Consider the following 18,752-nt stretch of genomic DNA (forward strand, 5'->3'; position numbering starts at 1 on the left):
GCTGGACACTGTCCTAGGTGCTGAGGATCCAGCAAAAAGAGCAAGATCTTGCCTCTTGGAGAGCATGGTGGCTAGGTTGTGGCTCTGGATTTGAATCCTTGCTTTGTCACCTTCCAGCCACGTGGCCTTGAACAGGGTGTCCTGCCTTTCCCAGCTGCAGTTCCCTCATCTGTGAAATAAGGTTGCTCTGCTAGTTACATGGAAAGCACTTAGCACGGCGTCTGGTACCTAGTGACTGCTCAGTAGGCATTCGTTACTGTTAAAGATGAAGCCAGACAATGAAATAAATGTTAGCAATAATGAAGAGTTACGTATGATCAGAGAAACACAAAGTGTCATGGAACACAGAGCGGGGATCCCCCAGCCCAGTCCAGGGTCTAGGAAAGGTTACTCAGAGAGGAAGTGATGTTTAAACAAAGAGGGTATAGCTCAAGTGGTAGAGAACATGCTTAGCATGCAGGAGGTCCTCGGTTCAATCCCCAGTACCTCCTCTAAAAATAAATAAACCTAATTACCCTCCCCCCCCAAAAAAAACCTGAAACAGAGAGGTGAAGGATGGGTAGGAATTGGCTAAAGCAAGGACTGTGTGTGTGTGTGTGTGTGTGTGTTCCTGATAGATGCAACAGCTTGTGCAAAGGCTTGGAGGCAATGGAAGAGAACATGCAATGTTGGAGAGACTGAAATGTGTTCAGAACGTCTAGTGCTGGGCTGTCCAATAGTATTCTCTGCTATGATGGAAAAGTTCTATATCTGTGTGGTTCAATGTGGTAGCCACAACCACATGTGACTATGAGCATTTGAAATGTGGCAAATGTGACTGTAGAACTGAATGTTTATTTTTATTATAATCGATTTAAATTTAAATAGCCACTGTGGCCAATGACCTTATATTGGACAGCACAGGTCTGCAGTGTAGTGGGCATGACAAGGTTGCAGTGAGAGATGAAAATGGAGGATGGAGAAGGGCACCCAGGCCGCGCGGGGTTGATACACAGTTTGCATTTTATTCTAAATGCCAAGAAAGTCACTGGTCGGAGGCAGGGGTTAATGAGGTGATCTGGTTTTCATTTTTGAAAGATCACTCATGTTGCCATGAAGAGAATGGACTGGGGCGGGGGCAGCCAGAGTGAAGCAGGGAGACTAGTTTGGAGGTAGCTGTGGTCTCCCCTGGGCAGAGATGACAGTGGCTTGGACCAGGCAGAGATAGAGACAAATTGGTAGGTTTGGAGGTGGGGGTGGGGCTCCTGATGGGGCTGGATTTTAGGAGTGAGAGAGAGGGAGACGTCCTAGGACTACTTGGTTGGTGACTGTGTCCCCAGGTCCCAAACGCTGAGTCTGTACTCAGGGCAGGGGAGGGAGGACCAATTTCAGAAGCACAAGCCCGCCTCCCTGTCGGCCCCTGCTGGCTGGTGCTGGAAGTGCCTTTAGCTCAGGGAAAGCCGGGGCCGTCAGGGCGCCTGGCTGGGGGGCTAGGGGGCGGCCCCAGGAGGTCGGACGGGTGGGGTGCATTTCCCGGGGCAGGTACCAAGTCTCTCCTCTCCCGCGGGCATCCAATCAGCTCTCCCGGCTCCGTGACGGGTCAACCAGCTCCTAGTCTGAGCCACATGGCCGCTGGGAGGCAAGTGGTGGGGAAGGGGAGGGGTGGATGTCAGTGCAGTGGGAAGAGTCCCCTCTCCACCCGCCACGCCACGCTAGCTCCCCTCGGGTCAGGGCCCCGCCCCCGAGGGGTGCCTCTGATTGCCCCCCCTAGCAGGGGCCTCGGTGACAGGCAGTGGGGGTGGGGGCGGGGCGTGTCTCCCCAGAGAGGGTGTGGCCCGATGTTCGGATGGTCAGTCTCGCGGCCAGCGGGTCCTGCCGCAGGAGAGCTGATCCTGCGGCGGCCAGGCCGGGTGGGCTGAGCGTGCAGAACCCCGCGGGACCCTGCTCGCTCGGGGGGCTCCGAGCCTGCCCGCGCCCCGCCCGGCCGCACTTCCGCCGCAGCCCCCGCCGCCCGGGACGCGCCGCGCGCTGCCTCCGCGGAGCCGGTGAGTCAGGGGCGATGCGGGCATCCGAGCGGGCCGGGTCTTCAAGCCTCACGCTGAAGGCTCCCTGCACCTGGGCCGCCCCACCCTTCCTCCCGGGCCATGAGGGACAGGGGTCCAGGAGGGGGCAGGGTCTGGGCAGACAGCTGTTGCAGCCAGGGCTTCGAAGCGGTGGGCTGGGAGGCAGGATGGGGAGCGGTTGGGGACATCAGCCAAGCTCACTGGCGTGTGACCCGGGAAGGACGCCCCGGAGTGGGCAGAAAGATGCTGGGTCAAAACGGCATGATGAGGCAGTCGGCAGGTTCCAGCCTCCCCTGCTTCTGTGGGAAGATGCCCCACCCGGTCCCCCAGCTGCAGCTGCAGGAAGAGGACCCAGGCCTGGCCACCACCTCACCCTGCCACTCCCACCCCCTCTTCCCACCCCCAGGGTCTGCTCTGCTCCCTGCCCCCTTCTCCCACCCCTCTGTCTGCCCCCTACCTATCTTGGATTCTTTCCTCTTAGCTGTCTACCCCCTGGAGGAGCCCAGGGGCTTCCCCTCCCGACACTGGGGCCCCGCCCTGGCCATGTGATGGCGGCTGTGGTTTCTGCTCTCCTGTGAGGGTGAGATGGTGCTGTGAGCTGAGCTCCCAGAGCTGGCCGGTGGGGTGCTGGTCAGGGGAAGTCTCGGCACAGCGAGGAGTCTCCCTGCGGCTCTGAAGCCCCTAGAGATCCTGTGGCCCAGAGAGGGGGCATTCCATGACTGAAAATATAGATGAGCCCTGCAAGATTTTGAGAACTGAAGAGGAACATCCTGGTAGCTGGTTTTAGACTAGGCTCTGCCCACGGCTTGGGACCTCGGGAAAGTCACTTCCCCTTTCTGAGCCCTAGTAGTGCCTGCAGCAAAACAGGGGCTTTGAAAAACCAATGGTTTTCCAACATTTCCCCCAGAGCACTCCCCCTCAGTGGTGCGAGGTCCAGTGTCCTGCCCCCACGTGACACTGCGCTTTTATCTGATGTGAATATTGGCCACTGGGCAAGATGTTGTGTAGAGAAAGGGTTGTGCTGTTAACACAAATGTTTCAGACCAGCAGCTGTGGCCTAGCAGAGATCAGGAAGTCCCAGAGGGACTGTTAGGGACAGTTATGGTCCCTGTTCCTCCCACATGGGCCTCCCACCTCTGGCTCCCCTCTCCCCTCCTGGTGGGTGAGCTCCCACGGTGGGGGGGTCCTACTTGTACCCAGCTCCTAGACCTCTCTGGTCACAGACTCCACCTAGGGTACAGAGGTGCCTCTGACATCTCTGTCCCCACAGAGTTTCCAGCCAGGAAGGAGCAGCCTCCTCCCCTAAGATGACCTCGCCCTCCAGCCCTCCCACTTTCAGACTCGAGACTTCAGATGGAGGCCAAGAAGATGGGGCTCAGGTGGACAAAGGACAGCTGGGCGGTGGGGCGGGGCCACCCCCCATGGAGTCACCGTTCCAGGGAGAGGACCGGAACTACTCCCCTCAGATCAAAGTGAACCTCAACTTCAGAAAGGGGGCAAGTGCCAGGTAAGGCAGCAGTGGGGGGGGGCAGGGACTCCCCTCCAGCCCGGCCCCAGTGCCCCTTCCCTGCAGCCTGCAGGGTCCTGGGTCTGGCTCTGATGGTTCGTGGGCCCCACGGGCTGAACTCTGCTCTGCTCTCTGGGGTTACTTTTTCTAGAACCTTCCCCGTTCTTGGTCTTCTGTTTTCTGGGGTTGTGTTCCTCTAGGTAGCTCCAAGTACTCAGCTGACCCTGGCGTGTCCTCATTTGTGCCCCCACCGCCTCCCCAAGTCACAGTCCCTTGGTGGGTGGTAGCAAGATCCACATCCCAACCCAAGAGAGTAAGGACATCTGGAAATGTCCCGGGTGCTCCCGGGCTCGGCTCCAAGGCTGAACACATTGCCCAGGGGACATGGACTCTGGGAACTGAGGACCATGGGCTTCTGCGTGGGGCTGTCTTCACTTTGACTTTCCTGTGATGTCTACTAATTCAGACTGTGGGAGCCCACTCTCACCAGGAGTGCCACGTCCAGCCCTGGCATCTGCCCCCCAACACCCCATACGAGGCTGGATTCTGCAAGGGAAGCCCCTCCCTCCCTCCCTCCTCACGCCTGGGGCTTGGCCCCTAGCCTTGGGCTCCCAGCCCAGAGCCCCCTGTTGTGTTCATGCTGGAGGACTGAGGTCAGATTCAGACCAGGGCAGGAGAGGATGCTTTCGAGGCTTCTGGGAGCTGGATCGCCTGCCCAAGGCAGAACAGGCCCCTTTGGTGCTTCAATCTGTGCCCCTGTTAGGCTTCCCTATCCCAGGACCATGATGCCACCCTGTGACAGGAAGCGCTTTGTCCAAATAGCCACTTCCCGCCGCCGGACTGCCCGCAGGGCTCCCGAGTCAGCGCAGAGCCCTCTTGGGCATGCTGTGGTCACGTGGGCTGCGGGGCGATGACGGTGTGTCTGGCCAGGCCGGGCAGACTTACAGCTTCCTCATCTGTCAGTCACACGATCATGGCTTAAACATCACTGACCCCCCAGTCTCCCCGCTCATCATCCCCTTCCCTTCCTTGGTGGATCCGTTCCATGGCAGACCTGAGGGTCCCCCTTTGTTTGTCCCTTTATGTCAGTTGGTGCCAGGAGCCCCAGGGGGGACCTGGCCTCCGTGGGTAGTGACGACGAGGAGGGATGCCCCACGCTCCTCCCCCTCCCTGTCACAGACACTGCCAGGTTGAGACCGGCTACAAGCCCCTCCCGGGCCTCTCCCGGAAGTGCGGCTTCTCAGTAAAACTCTGTGAGCGTCTGGTTTCCGTGCTGGGCCCCGTTGCTCTGAGGAACTTCTGGCTGCCCAGCCTGGAGTCTCTCTGGAGCTAGGAGTCAGGGTCTGGGGTCGGCTGAACAGCCGCCCTGAGTTCTGCACCGTGTGACTTTGGGAAAGTTACTTTATCTCCTAGTTTATCTGATGGAGAAACAGATTCCTAACCCAGGGCAGAAGTGAGGGTAAAACGGACAGACAGTCCACTGTTCATCCAGAGATGGTTTCTGAGAGGGCGAGCCAGGGGCTTTTCTTGATTCCTCGGTGGAGGCCAGGGGCCACGTCCCCTCAACAGTCTGTGAGCACCTCCTGCAGCCCACCCCGCCCCCAACCCCAGCTCAGGAGCCAGGACGAGTTCCCGTGCTGAGCAACCCGGGGGACCGTGGCCTGATGCGAGATCATCAGGGCACCCAGTGCATGCTAGGCACCGGTGCTGGGGACAGCGGTGACGCCTGGGGGCGCCGGACAGACCCCTTCCTCCAGGGACTCTGAGCACTCGGTGTCTCCTTGGTCTGCCTGGGAGGGCAGAGGCCCTCAGAAAGCCTCCCACGGGGCTCTGGGGCCCGGGGGGCGCACGGTGCTCACAGGGACCCCTGAAGGGGCCCTCTGGGGAGGGGGCTCCCTGGGGGTCCAGGGCTCTCCTGTCGCTAACCACCTCCCCATAGCCAGCCAGACCCCAGCCGCTTTGACCGTGACCGGCTCTTCAGCGTGGTGGCTCGGGGGGTCCCCGAGGAGCTGGCTGGGCTACCAGAGTACCTGCGCCGGACCAGCAAGTACCTCACGGACTCAGAGTACACAGGTAGGCCTGCTGCGTGGGCCAGAGCCCCTGCCGGCTGTCCCCTGGCGGCTGGCCTGAGACCGGCTGCCTGGGTGGGTCTGACCATGATCAGGAGCTGGGGGCGGTGGGGGGCCAGGTAGCGTTCCTAGCAGCCCTCCTGCCCCCCGAATGCCTGCAGGGGCCCTGCCAGCAGAGAGGACGGCCACTCCCTCCTCTGCACATCCCACTGGCTCCCGGCCGGCCTTGCCCGCTTCAGGGGCTGAATGGATATTCAGGGCCTTCCTCAACACATCCCCTCTCTCTCACTCTCGCTCTTTTTTTTTTTTTTTTTCCCCCAATAACAGTATTGCTGAGATATTCTATAGAACACAGAATATCCTATATTCCATGTAGTGTGTTCTACACTACCATACACTTCATCCGTCTCAGAGCACCCTTTGCCCAAAATCTAAATCTCTTTATTGTTTGGGCTGATTAGAAAAATAACATTTGTGTATTCTAGAAGATTTAAATAGTAATGAAATGCATAAAGTTCAGGGTGAAAACGGTCCATCATCCTGGTCCTTGATAATGGTTTGGGGTACCTCTTTTCAAACTGTTGAAATACATGAGGTGTCTGTTTACAGAAATGGCGTTGTGTCCTTGTGTCCTGTGCACTGTTTTGTAATGCGCTCCCCTCCGTTACTACATCTTGGAACACGCTCCATTTCAGTACATGGGCCTCCCGCTCGTCACTTGAACAACTTGCAGAGTTTCCCATTGTGTCCATTTCCCAAAATTTAGTTAACTAACTCCTTATTGATGGCCATTTGGGTTGTTTGTAGTTTTTGGCCTCAACACGGTGTGCCAGGCCCTCTGTGTGCTAAGAATTGTGTATATAATTCCATGGGATCTTTACAATCACCCTGGGATAGTCCCATTTTACAGTGAGGAGAACTGAGGTTAAGAGAGGCCAAGTTTAAAAAAATTCTTTTAAAAGGGGGAGGGTAATAGCTCAGTGGTGGAGCACAAGCTTAGCATGTACAAAGTCCTAGGTTTAATCCCTAGTACCTCCATTAAACAATTTGTTTTTAATTAAAAAGAAAAAGAAAAGAGAGAGAGAGAGGCAAGTGATTTGCCAGGAGGAGACAGCCATTTGGTGGTAGAGCCACTTAGCAAATACTGTTCCAAGTGTTCTTGTCTAGACAACGTCGCACACCTGATGAATTATGTCTTAGAAACTTAATTTCTAGAGAAGACAGGTAGTCAAACCTGTTGGTATTTGAATACCTGTTGGCCATAAGACCCTGCAGCATGGCTAGGGTCCCACCAGCCGAGGGGAGCTTTGGAGCTGGGCTCACTGTTAAGGCCGGTGGCGCAGTGCCCCTTGCCCTCCCTCCTCTCACAGAGGGCTCCACGGGGAAGACTTGCCTGATGAAGGCCGTGCTGAACCTCCGGGGCGGCGCCAACGCCTGCATCCAGCCGCTGCTGCAGATCGACCGGGACTCCGGCAACCCGCGGCCTCTGGTCAACGCCCAGTGCACGGACGAGTACTACCGAGGCCACAGCGCCCTGCACATCGCCATCGAGAAGAGGAGCCTGCCGTGCGTGAGGCTGCTGGTGGAGAACGGGGCGGACGTGCACGCCCGGGCCTGCGGCCGGTTCTTCCAGAAGAAGAGCCCCGAGACCTGCTTCTACTTCGGTGAGGGGCCTTCCTGGCCGAATCGAGCTGCAGAGGGGGAGGCCTGGCCCGGGTCACAGGGGTAATGCGCTTCCTGTGCGGGCCCTCAGACCCAGACCTGTGCGACCCCGGGGCTCGCCTCCGGGCCGCCCGCAGCAGCGGTGTGTCTTCAGAGGTGCCTCACCCTTGCCCGGCCGAGGAAGCTCGGCGCGCACGCGCTGGGACAGGGCCGCGGTGGGCGGCCGGGGCTGGCCTCGGCGAGACTGGGCCAGGCGGGCTCCCAAGAGGCGTCTGTGCGGCGGCAGTGGGCCTGGCCCCGGCGAAGGAAAGAGGAGGCGCGGGTTGGGAACCCTCGTCGGCAGGCCGCCGGCCTGCTCCCCTCGAGGGGAAAGAGCTCTGGGGCCCTCTCTCCCCTGGGTCAGAGACGCGCGGAGCCGCCTGCACCCCAGCGCCTGCAAGAGCGTGGCCCGCGCGCCTCTCGGCTCACTGCGCAGGCGCAGGCGCAGGCCCGGATGCGCCAGGCCCCTAGGCAGTGCAGCACCCTCTCCTTGGGGGCCCCACCCGCCTCGAGGAGGCCGGCCTTGGGTCCAGGGAGCTCGAGAAGTAGGCAGGTGTAAGCTGGGAAGCCCGAGGCCCAAGATGCCCCCTCGGCCCCCAGGCGAGCTGCCCCTCTCTCTGGCCGCGTGCACCAAGCAATGGGACGTGGTGACCTACCTCCTGGAGAACCCGCACCAGCCCGCCAGCCTGCAGGCCGCCGACTCGCTGGGCAACACGGTCCTGCACGCCTTGGTGATGATCGCGGACAACTCGGCCGAGAACAGCGCGCTGGTGACGCGCATGTACGACCAGCTCCTCCAGGCTGGGGCCCGCCTCTGCCCGACGGTGAAGCTGGAGGACATCCCCAACCTGCAGGGCCTCACGCCCCTGAAGCTGGCCGCCAAGGAGGGCAAAATCGAGGTGAGCGGCTGCCCCGCCCCCTTTCCAGGAAGCAGCAGGATTTCCGCAGAAGGAGCCTGGGGTGGTATCTAGACCAAGGGTCTCCCCACTTTTCGGTGTAACTCTCCTGCTAGAAGAACATTTTCAGCATGTACGTCTCATATGTGTACATTTATTGATAAATTATAATGGAGCTGCTGAACGTATTACATTATAAAGCAGAAAGCAGGGTTTTTTTTAAAGTCGTTTGGGTTTCTTGATTCTGAAACAGTCTTCTCATATTCTTTGCTGTTAGATTTTCTTAATATTGCTAAGTGTTCTTGATAATGAACATATCAGCACTTTACTATAAACAAACAAAATAAAGTTGCAAACTTTTCTCCCAGTTCAACGGTAAAATTAAAATTTTGGCATTTTTTTGCTACACAGAATTCTTACATTTTTATGTATCCAAGTATAGTTATCTATTCCTTTAGGGTTCCTGGGTTTTGCTGCTGCTTAATTCCTTCTACAAGGTTTTAAAACCTTGTGTGTGTGTGTATATATTCCACGTCCATATATTCCTGCAGATTTTTGTTTTGCAGTTTCCTTTCCGATGCCTAAAACTTTGATTTATCTGGAAGTTATTTTGGTATCATGATCCAGCTCTACTTTTCTTCCCAAACGGCTTTCCAGTTGTCTGATTCTTATTACCAGGGGAGCTTCATGGGTGTATAGCCAGCCCAGGTGACACAAGGCCCAATGCTTAGAGCACAGGCGTCGTTGAAGGTTAAGACAAGAGATAAAAATAAACATACGTGGGAGTGTGACTATTTTACTCTGCCCTCCAAGGTCCGTTAGCGTCTGGAAGCACGGCTATGTGACCTGTGGAAGTTGCTCCCCTGTCTGGCCCTTCCCTCCCCACCATTCCTCATTTGTAAAATCTAATTGCTGCTTCACATCTTCCGGTTAGGGATGCTTTCTAGTCTGTTGAAAGCTCTAGACTCTGGCCACAGACGTGCACACACACGTGTAGCTGGTAACCTCTGATCTCAAGGGGCCTTAAGGACATTGGACCGAGGGTCCCTCTGCCACGTGAGCATCCAGGAAAGACACCTCGGGGCAGGAGTGGAGGAGGAAGAGGCAGGCTGGCCGGCAGGCCCGGGCATAGGTGGGTGGGTGGGAGTGTCTACAGGTGGCTGCATGTGTGTGGATGTGTAAGATTCATACACACCAGGACCCGTGGGTGTGGGGCGTGTGCACGTGTCTGCAGGATACCACGTGTTTCCCAGCCTCCAGGTTAGGGCTGGGAGGTGGCCATGCAGGCCAGGCTCACGTGCTCGCCCTGCAGATTTTCAGACACATCCTGCAGCGGGAGTTCTTGGGGCCGAGCCAGTTCCTTTCCCGCAAGTTCACGGAGTGGTGCTACGGGCCTGTCCGGGTGTCGCTGTATGACCTGGCCTCTGTGGACAGCTCGGAGGAGAACTCAGTGCTGGAGATCATCGCCTTTCACTGCAGGAGCCCGGTGAGCCCGCTGGGGTGGGAGCATGTGCAGGAGGCTGGCAGAACTCTCGGCAGGGTCTGGACCACCCCAGCCCTGTAACTGTGCGGGGTGGGTGTGGCTGCCGGTCCTGACCCGGCCTCTGGCCACACACTCACTCCGCACACCAGTCCCCACCCGAAACGGGGATGAGGGTCCTGGTGGCGACCACTGGGGGCCTCTGTTGACCAGCACTCGGCTCCAGACTGGAGGGAGAGGCTCTCGGTCACTCTGTAGCCATAAGGGTGGGGTGGAGGCTATTGGGGGGGGGTCAGTCGGGGCTCCCCATCCTCGCCCTGCAGCCCTGTGCCCCGACACAGACTGAACGTGCCTCTGGCTCCCCTTCCCGCCCTAGCACCGGCACCGAATGGTGGTTTTGGAGCCGCTGAACAAACTGCTGCAGGCCAAGTGGAATCTGCTCGTCCCCAGGTTCCTCTTCAACTTCCTGTGCTACCTGACCTACGTGTCCGTCTTCACTGCCGTCACCTACCACCAGCCCGCCCTGGGGAAGGCAAGGCCGGGGAGGGGCACTTTGGGCGGGTGGGGCAGGGATCACCGCCCTGCCTGCAGATGATGACGCGGAGGCCTGGCCGCTAGGGTGGTCTGTCCATGCTCTTACGGCTGGTCACGGTAGGGAAGCCGGCGCCACGGCAGTAACAACGACAACAACAGCACTGAGTGCGCACCACCTGTGAGAACGTGTTCTGAGTGACTGACATGTGTTAATTACGCAGCTAATGCTCCCAACCACCCTCTGAGATGAACCGTTATCCCCAGTTTACAGTTGAGGGGCGGGAGGCACGGAGGTTAGTAACTCACTCAGGGTCACACAGGCCGTGAGCAGTGGCGATCAGATCTGAACGCAGACAGTCTGGATCCGGAGCCGTGTTTGCTCTGCTGCTGCGGGGCCTCGCCACAGCTCATGCTCAGAAATGGGCCCTGAGCTGAGCTCTCAGCGGGGAGCTGCTGGGGGTGGACCACAGGCCCTACCCGAGTGTCTCTTCAACCAGGACTCCCTCCCCCTGGAGGTGACTGCTGGGAACTCCATGCTGCTGCTGGGCCACATCCTGGTCCTGCTCGGGGGCGCCTACATCCTCATGGGCCAGGTGAGTGCTCCTCCTGCTCCCCCACCCCAAACCTGAAATTCTGCCACAGGGAGCCTCAGAGTTCCTCCCGACAGTCCCTTCACCGATGGGAGACTGAATCCCCGGGCTGGTACTGTGAAGACAGCCTGAGGGCAGCTGAGGGCAGTGGGTCCTGGCCTTGCCTTCTGGGCTGGGTGCCCCTGGGGCAGCGAGTGTCCCCTATGCTTCCTTGGCAATGCTGGCTCTGCTCCCCTGGGGGTGGAGCTGGAAGCCCCTGACCCTCACTTGGGGAGCACAGAAGGGTGGGGGTGGGAGGAACTCAGCCCAGCCCGCCCCCCAGGGCCTCTTCAGGTCAAGGTGCTGCCAGCTGGCAGGAGGCAGGCAGGGCCATGGCACTGAGACTCTTGAGAGTGGGCAGGAATTAGGCACCAGGGCCAGGTTGGCTGGAGTACAGGGTGGCCCCTGGAAGGCCGAGGAAGGGGGAGGGAGAGGAGCCCCCCTCCCCATCCCCATTTGGGGTGTGTGAATCCTTCATCTGGGTCCGCAGGGAGCAGAGGCCCCTGGCCTCGTCTGGGTGTCTGTGCACTTTCTGGAAACAGGGTCCAAAGCTTTCTCAGCTATCAGCAGAACTCACGAGCATCCCCAAGTCAAAGCTGCTGCCTGAGCCCCGGAGGTGGTCCTGGCCAGGCTCCCACAGGCCGGGCCAGCAGGCAGGCAGCCGGGGAACAGAGCGCTGGCTGGGCCCTGAGGGCAAAGGGGCTGCGTCGTGGCCTGGGGAGCAGCCCTCACACGCGTCCCCTCTCCCCGCAGCTCTGGTACTTCTGGAGGCGCCGTCTGTTCATCTGGACCTCGTTCATGGACAGCTACTTTGAAATCCTCTTGTACGTGGGGCGCCTCGCTCCTCCTGCCCTGCCTCAGGCCTGGGAAAGGCCACGTGGCCGACAGCACCAGGTGGCTTTAGAAGCGAGGACCCTGGGCCAGGCAGCTCCAGGGGACTGGGGTCAGGAGTCGGGGCTGCTGTCCAGTCTGGTCCGTGTAGGTCGCGATTGCGACAGTGACACTGACGGAGCCCTCGCCCTGCGCCCTCGGAGCCTGAGCCCTTTACGCTGAATCCTCGCCGGGGCTCTCGAGTCTGGTGTTACTCCTGTTACACCCACTGTACAGGGGAGGGGACGGAGGCCCACAGGGTTAAATGCCTTGTCCGGGATGGAGGTCAGGACCTGCTTGGGTCCCGTCCCAGGCAGGGGGAGGACTTCTCACCTCTCAGCCTGTGGTGGGGGAGGCCGTGGGGGTGAGCGCTGGCCAGGGGAGGCTGTGGGCTGACCCCGCCCCGCCCCCACAGCCTGGTCCAGGCGCTGCTCGCCGTGCTGTCCCAGGGGCTGTGCTTCCTGGCCGTCGAGTGGTACCTGCCCCTGCTCGTGTCCTCGCTGGTGCTGGGCTGGCTGAACCTGCTGTACTACACGCGCGGCATGCAGCACATGGGCATCTACAGCGTCATGATCCAGAAGGTGACAGGCAGGGTGGCCTGGGGGCAGCCAGACTGGGCAGGGCAGGAGCCGCACACCGGTGGGCCTTCTTCTGGCCTCAGCAGGCAGGCCCCTTCCCCCACAGCTGAGCGGGGCAGAGGGGGACAAGAGGTGTCTGCCTGTGCCCTGCGTGCCCAGACATGCGCTAAATCTAAGCATGAGGGTGAGCATGCACGTGTCAGCTCTCAGGGTATGCGCTCCCCACGGTGAGCAAATGTGCACAGGCGTGTGTCTGCAAGTGTCCACCCGGCAGCAGGTGCATCCTTGCACACGGAAGGAGCAGGGACTGTGCACCTAAGCTCACCTGTGTGCCTGTGCCCTGGGACATCCGGGCACCTGGGTGTGTCTGCAATCATTTATTCATTCCACAAACGTCCAGGAAGTGGGTGCTGTGAATGGGCCAGGCCCTCTTCTAAGTGTCGAGAACATACACGTCTGTTCATGAACAAAACAGATGCGTCTTCTCTCTCCTGAAGCTAATGTTCTAGCAGAGGAAACAAAAACACTAAGAAAACATGTGAGAATGTTGTAGAATGCTAAATTCACTCTCCTGAAGCTAACGTTCTAGCAGAGGAAACAAAAATATAGAATGTTACAGAATGCTGAATTCTGTGAAGGAAATACATACAGCAGTGTGACGGGTAATGACTGGGGCAGAGGGTGCTTTAGGTTGGATGCTCTGGGAGACCTCTCTGCGGAGGTGGTGTTGAGACCTGAAAGAATGGTTCAGCCTCCCCAGACTCAGGGAAGAAGCTTTCTGGGCAAAGGGAATAGCAGAGGCCACGGCCAGGAGCCAGGACGAGCGAGGTGGACTTGGTGACGGAGCAAGGAGGCTGGGAGAGCGAGGGAGAGGAAGCATCTGTTTTGTTCATGAACAGAACTAGTGTGTTCTCGACACTTAGAACAGGGCCTGGCCCATTCACAGCACCCACTTCCTAAACGTTTGTTGAATGAATAAATGCCCATCTTCTCTCAGTGTGGCTCCACAGGACCCCATGTATGCACACGTGTGTGTGGTGTGCACATGGGAACCCACACTTGCGGCTGAGGCAGGGGTCTGGGTCCCGCCCTGTGATCCAGCCACCCACCTGGGGCTCGTGTGTTCTAGGTCATCCTGCGGGACCTGCTTCGCTTCCTTCTGGTCTACCTAGTCTTCCTTTTTGGCTTCGCTGTAGGTAAAGGCCCCCCTCCGGCCCCACCCACCCCTTGCGCACCCCTGAGGCCACCCACCGGTCTCCCCAGGCTGAGGACCCCCTGCCTCCCTCCTGCAGCGCTGGTGAGCCTGAGCCAGGAGGCCCAGGACCCCGGGGTCCCTGTAGGCTCCAACGCCACGGAGGCGGCGGGAAAGGAGGACAAGGAGGGCAGCACGGCCCCGTACAAGGGCGTCCTGGACGCCTCCCTGGAGCTGTTCAAGTTCACCATCGGCATGGGCGAGCTGGCCTTCCAGGAGCAGCTGCGCTTCCGCGGGGTGGTGCTGCTGCTGCTGCTGGCCTACGTGCTGCTCACCTACGTCCTGCTGCTCAACATGCTCATCGCCCTCATGAGCGAGACCGTCAACAGCGTGGCCACTGACAGCTGGAGCATCTGGAAGCTGCAGGTGCCCAGGGAGGCCCCCCAGACCCCCCACCACTTTTTGGACCCGGGGAGGAGTGTGCAGGACCCAGCTGAGTTCCAGGCCCTCGTCGGGGTTCCCCTCATCCATTCCTCCCTTCATAGGGTGGATGCGAGGTTGAAATAAGCTCAGGGATCTAAAACCCTCAGGGTGGTGCCTGGCACGTAGTAGGTGCTCAGTGGCACACAGCAGGTGCTTGCCATCATTAATATTAAGTGTTTCTGAGCGCCTACTGCAGGGCTAGGCACAGTTCTAGGCTCTAAACTCAGGGCAGAGAACAAGATCCCACCCTCGTGTAGCTGCCTTCTGTGTTCATCACGTGTTAAGTGGGGTCGGCATGGTGGGTGGGACAGGCAGGGTGCAAGGTCCAGGGGCTGGCCCAGCTGGAGGACCTGGGGCACCAGAGGCTCCAGCAGCGGGGAGCTGACGTGACAACCACCTATGAGAGCAAGAGGGCGGCGGTGGGTCAGGCAGTGGGTGCGGGGAGAGCCTTGCCCAGGGGGCTGGACTGCGTTACCAATTCACGCTTGACCTTGCACGAGCCCCTCATCCAGGTGTCCGTGTCCTCTCCAGCCAGGCTCTGCGTCCCATCTGACTCGCTTGCGGGCCAGTGGCAGGCACCAGTGAACTTCTGTACCTGGTGGTGTGGAATTCCAGAACCTGTAACTGAGCAACTGCAACTGTAGGGCGCTCATTGCGTGCTGACTTCCCAGCCACAGCCCGAGACTCGTTAGCCTCAGTCTAAGTGCGGAAGCAGTGCAGAGGGCTGCAGGACAGAAGGCTCAAATCCACCCCCTTAGCCGACTTTTGAGTTACACTGTAAAGGGCTGGCCGCTGTATCTGACACCTCCTTTGTCCCCAGAAAGCCATCTCTGTCCTGGAGATGGAGAATGGGTACTGGTGGTGCAGGAGGCGGAAGCAGCAGGCAGGTGTGAGGCTGACAGTCGGCACCAGGCCGGACGGTAGCCCTGATGAGCGCTGGTGCTTCAGGTGAGTGTGTGGGGGGCGCGGCCTGGGGACCTTGTTGACCTGGGGATCCCTGGAGACTGCCCAGAGTGCAGGCCAGCCTGATTCTCCTGAAAGCCAGGGGACAGCGGCTGGGAGCCAGGTCTGGTGGGAAAGGCAGGGCCTAGGAGTGCCAGGGGACTCCGTCCTGACCCAGCGAGGTCAGTGAGGCTGCGTCTCATAGGCCCAGGGCCCCGGTGCCTGTCACTCTGCCTATCCGGGCATCTTCCTGTCCCACAGACTTGAACTGAAGTCTCTCCCTGGTGGTCCCTGACCTACTCCTGCTGGCCTGAAACAGGGTACAGTTAGGAGGCCAAGAATCCAGGCGGGTCCTTGGCTGGAGCACGCCGACCTTGCCCCGGCTGGTCTGCCTGGCCTTTCCAGCTCCCCCATCCTCACCGCGGGGCTGCAACCCTTCCATGGAGAGCAGACCCTCCCAGGGGAGAGGGGACCTGTGACAAAGGCACAGCCAGAAACACTTTCAGGAGAGAGCAGCTAAGCGAGGGGGGCGGGCCTTAGGAAGGGCCCCAGAGCCGAGGAAGCTGGTTGATCTGAACTCTGGGTGCTGGGGCAACCCAGGCGGCTGTGAGCAGCCCGAGGGCAGAGACGCCTCCTCCTCTTCGTGGGCCCCTGACCCGGGAGCAGTCTGAGAGCCACAAGGTCAGGGCTCAGGGGGGCCGGTGCACAGCCCGGGGTCCTGCAGAGATGGTCAGAGGAAGCCTGTCCTCCTCACGGTCCAGAGTCCGTGCCCTGGAGGGAGCCACCCCTCTCCCGGGCACAGCAGGCTGCACCCTCAGCTTCCTGGGGCCTCACAACTGCTCTGTCGCCCTCAGGGTGGAGGAAGTGAACTGGGCTGCCTGGGAGCAGACGCTGCCGACAGTGTGTGAAGAGCCCTCGGGGGCAGGCGGTCCTGGTGGGTAGCTCTGTGTGTGTGCGCGTGTTCGTGCGTGCGTGTGTGCGTGTGCTTGGCATGGAGAGTCAGGGGCAGGACCGCCTCCGTGGCCACTTCCCAGCTCCGCTCATGTAAAGGGTTTGCCCCTTTGAACTGGTGCATCCCCCAGTCCCCCCACCCCATCTCTCCACGGTCACCTGGGCAAACTGGCTCCTGGTGCTCCCTCCCCTCCCACCTCCTCCCCATCCCTGGCCTGCCCAGGTTCCAATCTGCTGCATCCTTTGCCCATTCAGTGGGTTCTCAGTGAGTGCCAGGCCTGGGCAGAGCCAGCAGAGGGGCAAGTCAGGGAGACCCTCCCCAGCTACAGCACAGGTGCCCTCCTGAGCCCTCTCCACTCTAGGGGGCTCCGGCCCCTCCTGCCCCCCCCCCCCGGCTGCCTCCCTCCCAGACTGACTCCCTCCTCCTCTGCAGAGGCCTGTTCCCAGGACAGCTCTGCACAGGGGGCCCTCTCTGGAGTCTTCAGTAGCTCCCAGGCTGTGTCCCCAGCTGGCCCTCCTCTCCTTTCTCACGCCCTTTCCAAGACTCCCCTTGCTGTGCCCGTGGCCCTGGCCCCCTCCCCACAACAGCCCCTGCACCACCCTGATCTCCTCTGGCCTCTGCGCCAGAGCCTGCGGGCTTCCCAGACTCCCAGGTCCCCCACCAACTGACAGCTTTCCTGCCCACCTGTCTGTCTCCCTTCCTCCGGTCCTGCTGCCCCATCGCTTCAGCGCCACGACTCTGGAAGTCCCCTTGTCCCTCATCTTGCCCCAAACACACCACACTGATCCCATACCTGCTGTTGCCTCGGCCTCTAACTGGACATCCCCTACGCCCACGGGGACAGCCTCGGGGCTGCCCCCCAGGACCATGTACGCAAGCCCACGCCACCTCGCCCCCTTCTCAGCCTGCACCTGGACCTCCAGACAAGTCTTTCAGCTCCAGGCTTATCCCACTCCAGTCCCTCTGATGCAGACAAAAACCACACACTGCCCACGGCCGACACTGCCTCCCACTGCCTGGAACCCCCACTCCCCACGATGGCGGGAGAGCTGTTGCCCAGCCCCCCCCCCCCCCCACGGGACAGCAGCTCCTCTATCCGCAGTGCTCCTGCGTCCTTTCTTTCCTCGGCACTTGTCTCTGTCAGAAGTGCCTTTCCACCCCTCTGGGTGTCCACATCCGACACCTGCCCTGCGGGTTGGGAGTGGGGGTCCCCTCTCTTCTGAGCACCTCTCATTTCCCTCTGGCTGTTTCCAGGTGTTCTGGTTGTTAACACTTTCCGCTCCTGGGAGGAGGCCCCTGACTGGCACGTGGCGGGGGTTCAGGAAATATTCTGGAAGCAGGGAGTCGGGGAGCGGGACTGTCAGGGCCTCCTCACCTGCTGTCCACTGGGCATGATGCGCTTTCATGGCTGTGGCCTCCTCCTGTTTCCTGGAGCCTGCCTCCTGGGGACACACCCCAAGGGCCAAGCCACAGTGGTCTTCATCCCGTTTATAGGTGCCACGAAGAACCTGGCCCTGAACTCCCAGCACAGTGAGGACAGTGCCGTGGAGGACGACCACATGCCCCTCCAGCCCCTGGAGTCCTGCTGATGCAGCAGGAGACCAGCAGGACAGAGCCAGGAACCTTTCCAGCCCCACCTGCTGGCTCTGGGGCCCCAGGGAACTTCGGTGGCAAAAATAAATACATATTTTCTCATGACTAGCTCTCCTGGAAACACTGGGTAGTTACTGAGCCTTTGGGGGTCGACATCTGCTTGTCTCTGCAGTACACGTCTTTCTGGGGCTGGGCTGCTCAGGCCCTCGCCTGGCACAGGGGACCCTCACCTGCCGCTCCCCCAGCTGCCCTCTTCCGGGTGCACGCAGCTGGGCGAGGTGCTGTGCCAGCTGTCACGGCAGACGCAAGGTGGTGGTCACCAGCAAGCACGGCCACCTCTCCCACAGCCTCCAGACACCTCTTAAAGCCACCTCCAGGATGTCTCTCAAAGCAAAGCCTTCCAGCCTCTGAGCTTACTTAGCTCACGCTGTTCCTCTCCCCGCTGGCTTCCTGCTCAGTTCCCACCGCTCCAAGCCAGAGCAACCTTGCTGAGACACAAGGGAAACACGCTGCCAGTAGCGCCCGCTGTCTCTGGAGGCTTGAGGGGCTCCCAGCGCCCACGAGGGTGGCTGGGGCGTACTAACTGGCATCCCCGGCCCTCCATGATTTTGCCCGAGCATTCCCAGACGCATCTTGCTCTCCTTGGCACTTTCAGTAAATTCTTCGCGCAGGCCGGTAGACCTCGGGTGCGTCTGGCTCCTATAGGCGTGGCTCTTTATAGAAATCCTCCTCCCTCCATTAAAATCCTGCGCTTATTTCTAAGGCCAGCTCAAAAAGTGTCGTCTCACTACTGCCTTTCCAGTCTTCTCCCTCGGGGTAATATGTGTTTAAGACGTGTACACACGGGTTGAGTATCTTCTAAGTAGGGAGGGGTCCCCGGGGAGCGGGCGCGGAGGACAGGGAGTAAGGAGGGCTGTCGGGACGCAGGGGTTGGAGAGGCTCGTGGACATTACGAAGCGGCTGCGGGCAGCGCAGACGGCACCAGCTCCCCAAACTGCGAGCAGCTACACTGTGTATGACGCTCACTGGTGCCAAGTCTCTGCAGGGCTTCAAGGGCGTGACCGCACGTGATGCACCTTCCCGACGGGCAGAGAGAAGCTCAGGAAGGCGGCTTCTCCGCGCCGCAACACAAAGCTGCTGAGCGGCGAGGAAGCCCCAGCCCCGCGGACACGCTCGGGCTCCGCGCATGCGCCCTGGGGCTCACAGCGCGCCGGGGACCCAGAATTCCCGGGCCGCGGAAGAAACCATTGGCTCTACAGGAGGGGGGAGCCCAGGGTGGCGTCT

General features: G+C 60.0%; 1 protein-coding gene across 5 annotated transcripts; it reads left to right on the top strand.

Moving 5' to 3' along the window:
• The first annotated feature begins 1,631 nt into the window (after nucleotides 1-1,631).
• Nucleotides 1,632-17,573, top strand: TRPV2 (transient receptor potential cation channel subfamily V member 2). 5 transcript variants are annotated; one of them, XM_074342104.1, is made up of 15 exons: nucleotides 1,632-2,024; nucleotides 3,313-3,549; nucleotides 5,489-5,622; nucleotides 6,989-7,282; nucleotides 7,920-8,218; nucleotides 9,528-9,701; nucleotides 10,072-10,227; nucleotides 10,727-10,822; nucleotides 11,612-11,752; nucleotides 12,144-12,309; nucleotides 13,436-13,498; nucleotides 13,599-13,924; nucleotides 14,802-14,929; nucleotides 15,778-15,857; nucleotides 17,370-17,573. In XM_074342104.1, the coding sequence occupies exons 2-15, from the start codon at nucleotides 3,350-3,352 to the stop codon at nucleotides 17,462-17,464; spliced, it is 2,352 nt and encodes a 783-aa protein (XP_074198205.1). In that variant the 5' UTR covers nucleotides 1,632-2,024; nucleotides 3,313-3,349; the 3' UTR covers nucleotides 17,465-17,573. The 5 variants fall into 5 exon arrangements, with proteins under 5 accessions (XP_074198205.1, XP_074198209.1, XP_074198208.1 ...); XM_074342107.1 differs by having other exon boundaries at nucleotides 1,697-2,024; nucleotides 11,612-11,682; nucleotides 13,436-13,502; XM_074342106.1 differs by lacking the exon at nucleotides 1,632-2,024 and adding an exon at nucleotides 2,038-2,622.
• Nucleotides 17,574-18,752: the final 1,179 nt, after the last annotated feature.

The sequence above is a fragment of the Camelus bactrianus genome, chromosome 16 (genome assembly GCF_048773025.1).
Source record: "Camelus bactrianus isolate YW-2024 breed Bactrian camel chromosome 16, ASM4877302v1, whole genome shotgun sequence".
Lineage (NCBI taxonomy): Eukaryota > Metazoa > Chordata > Mammalia > Artiodactyla > Camelidae > Camelus > Camelus bactrianus.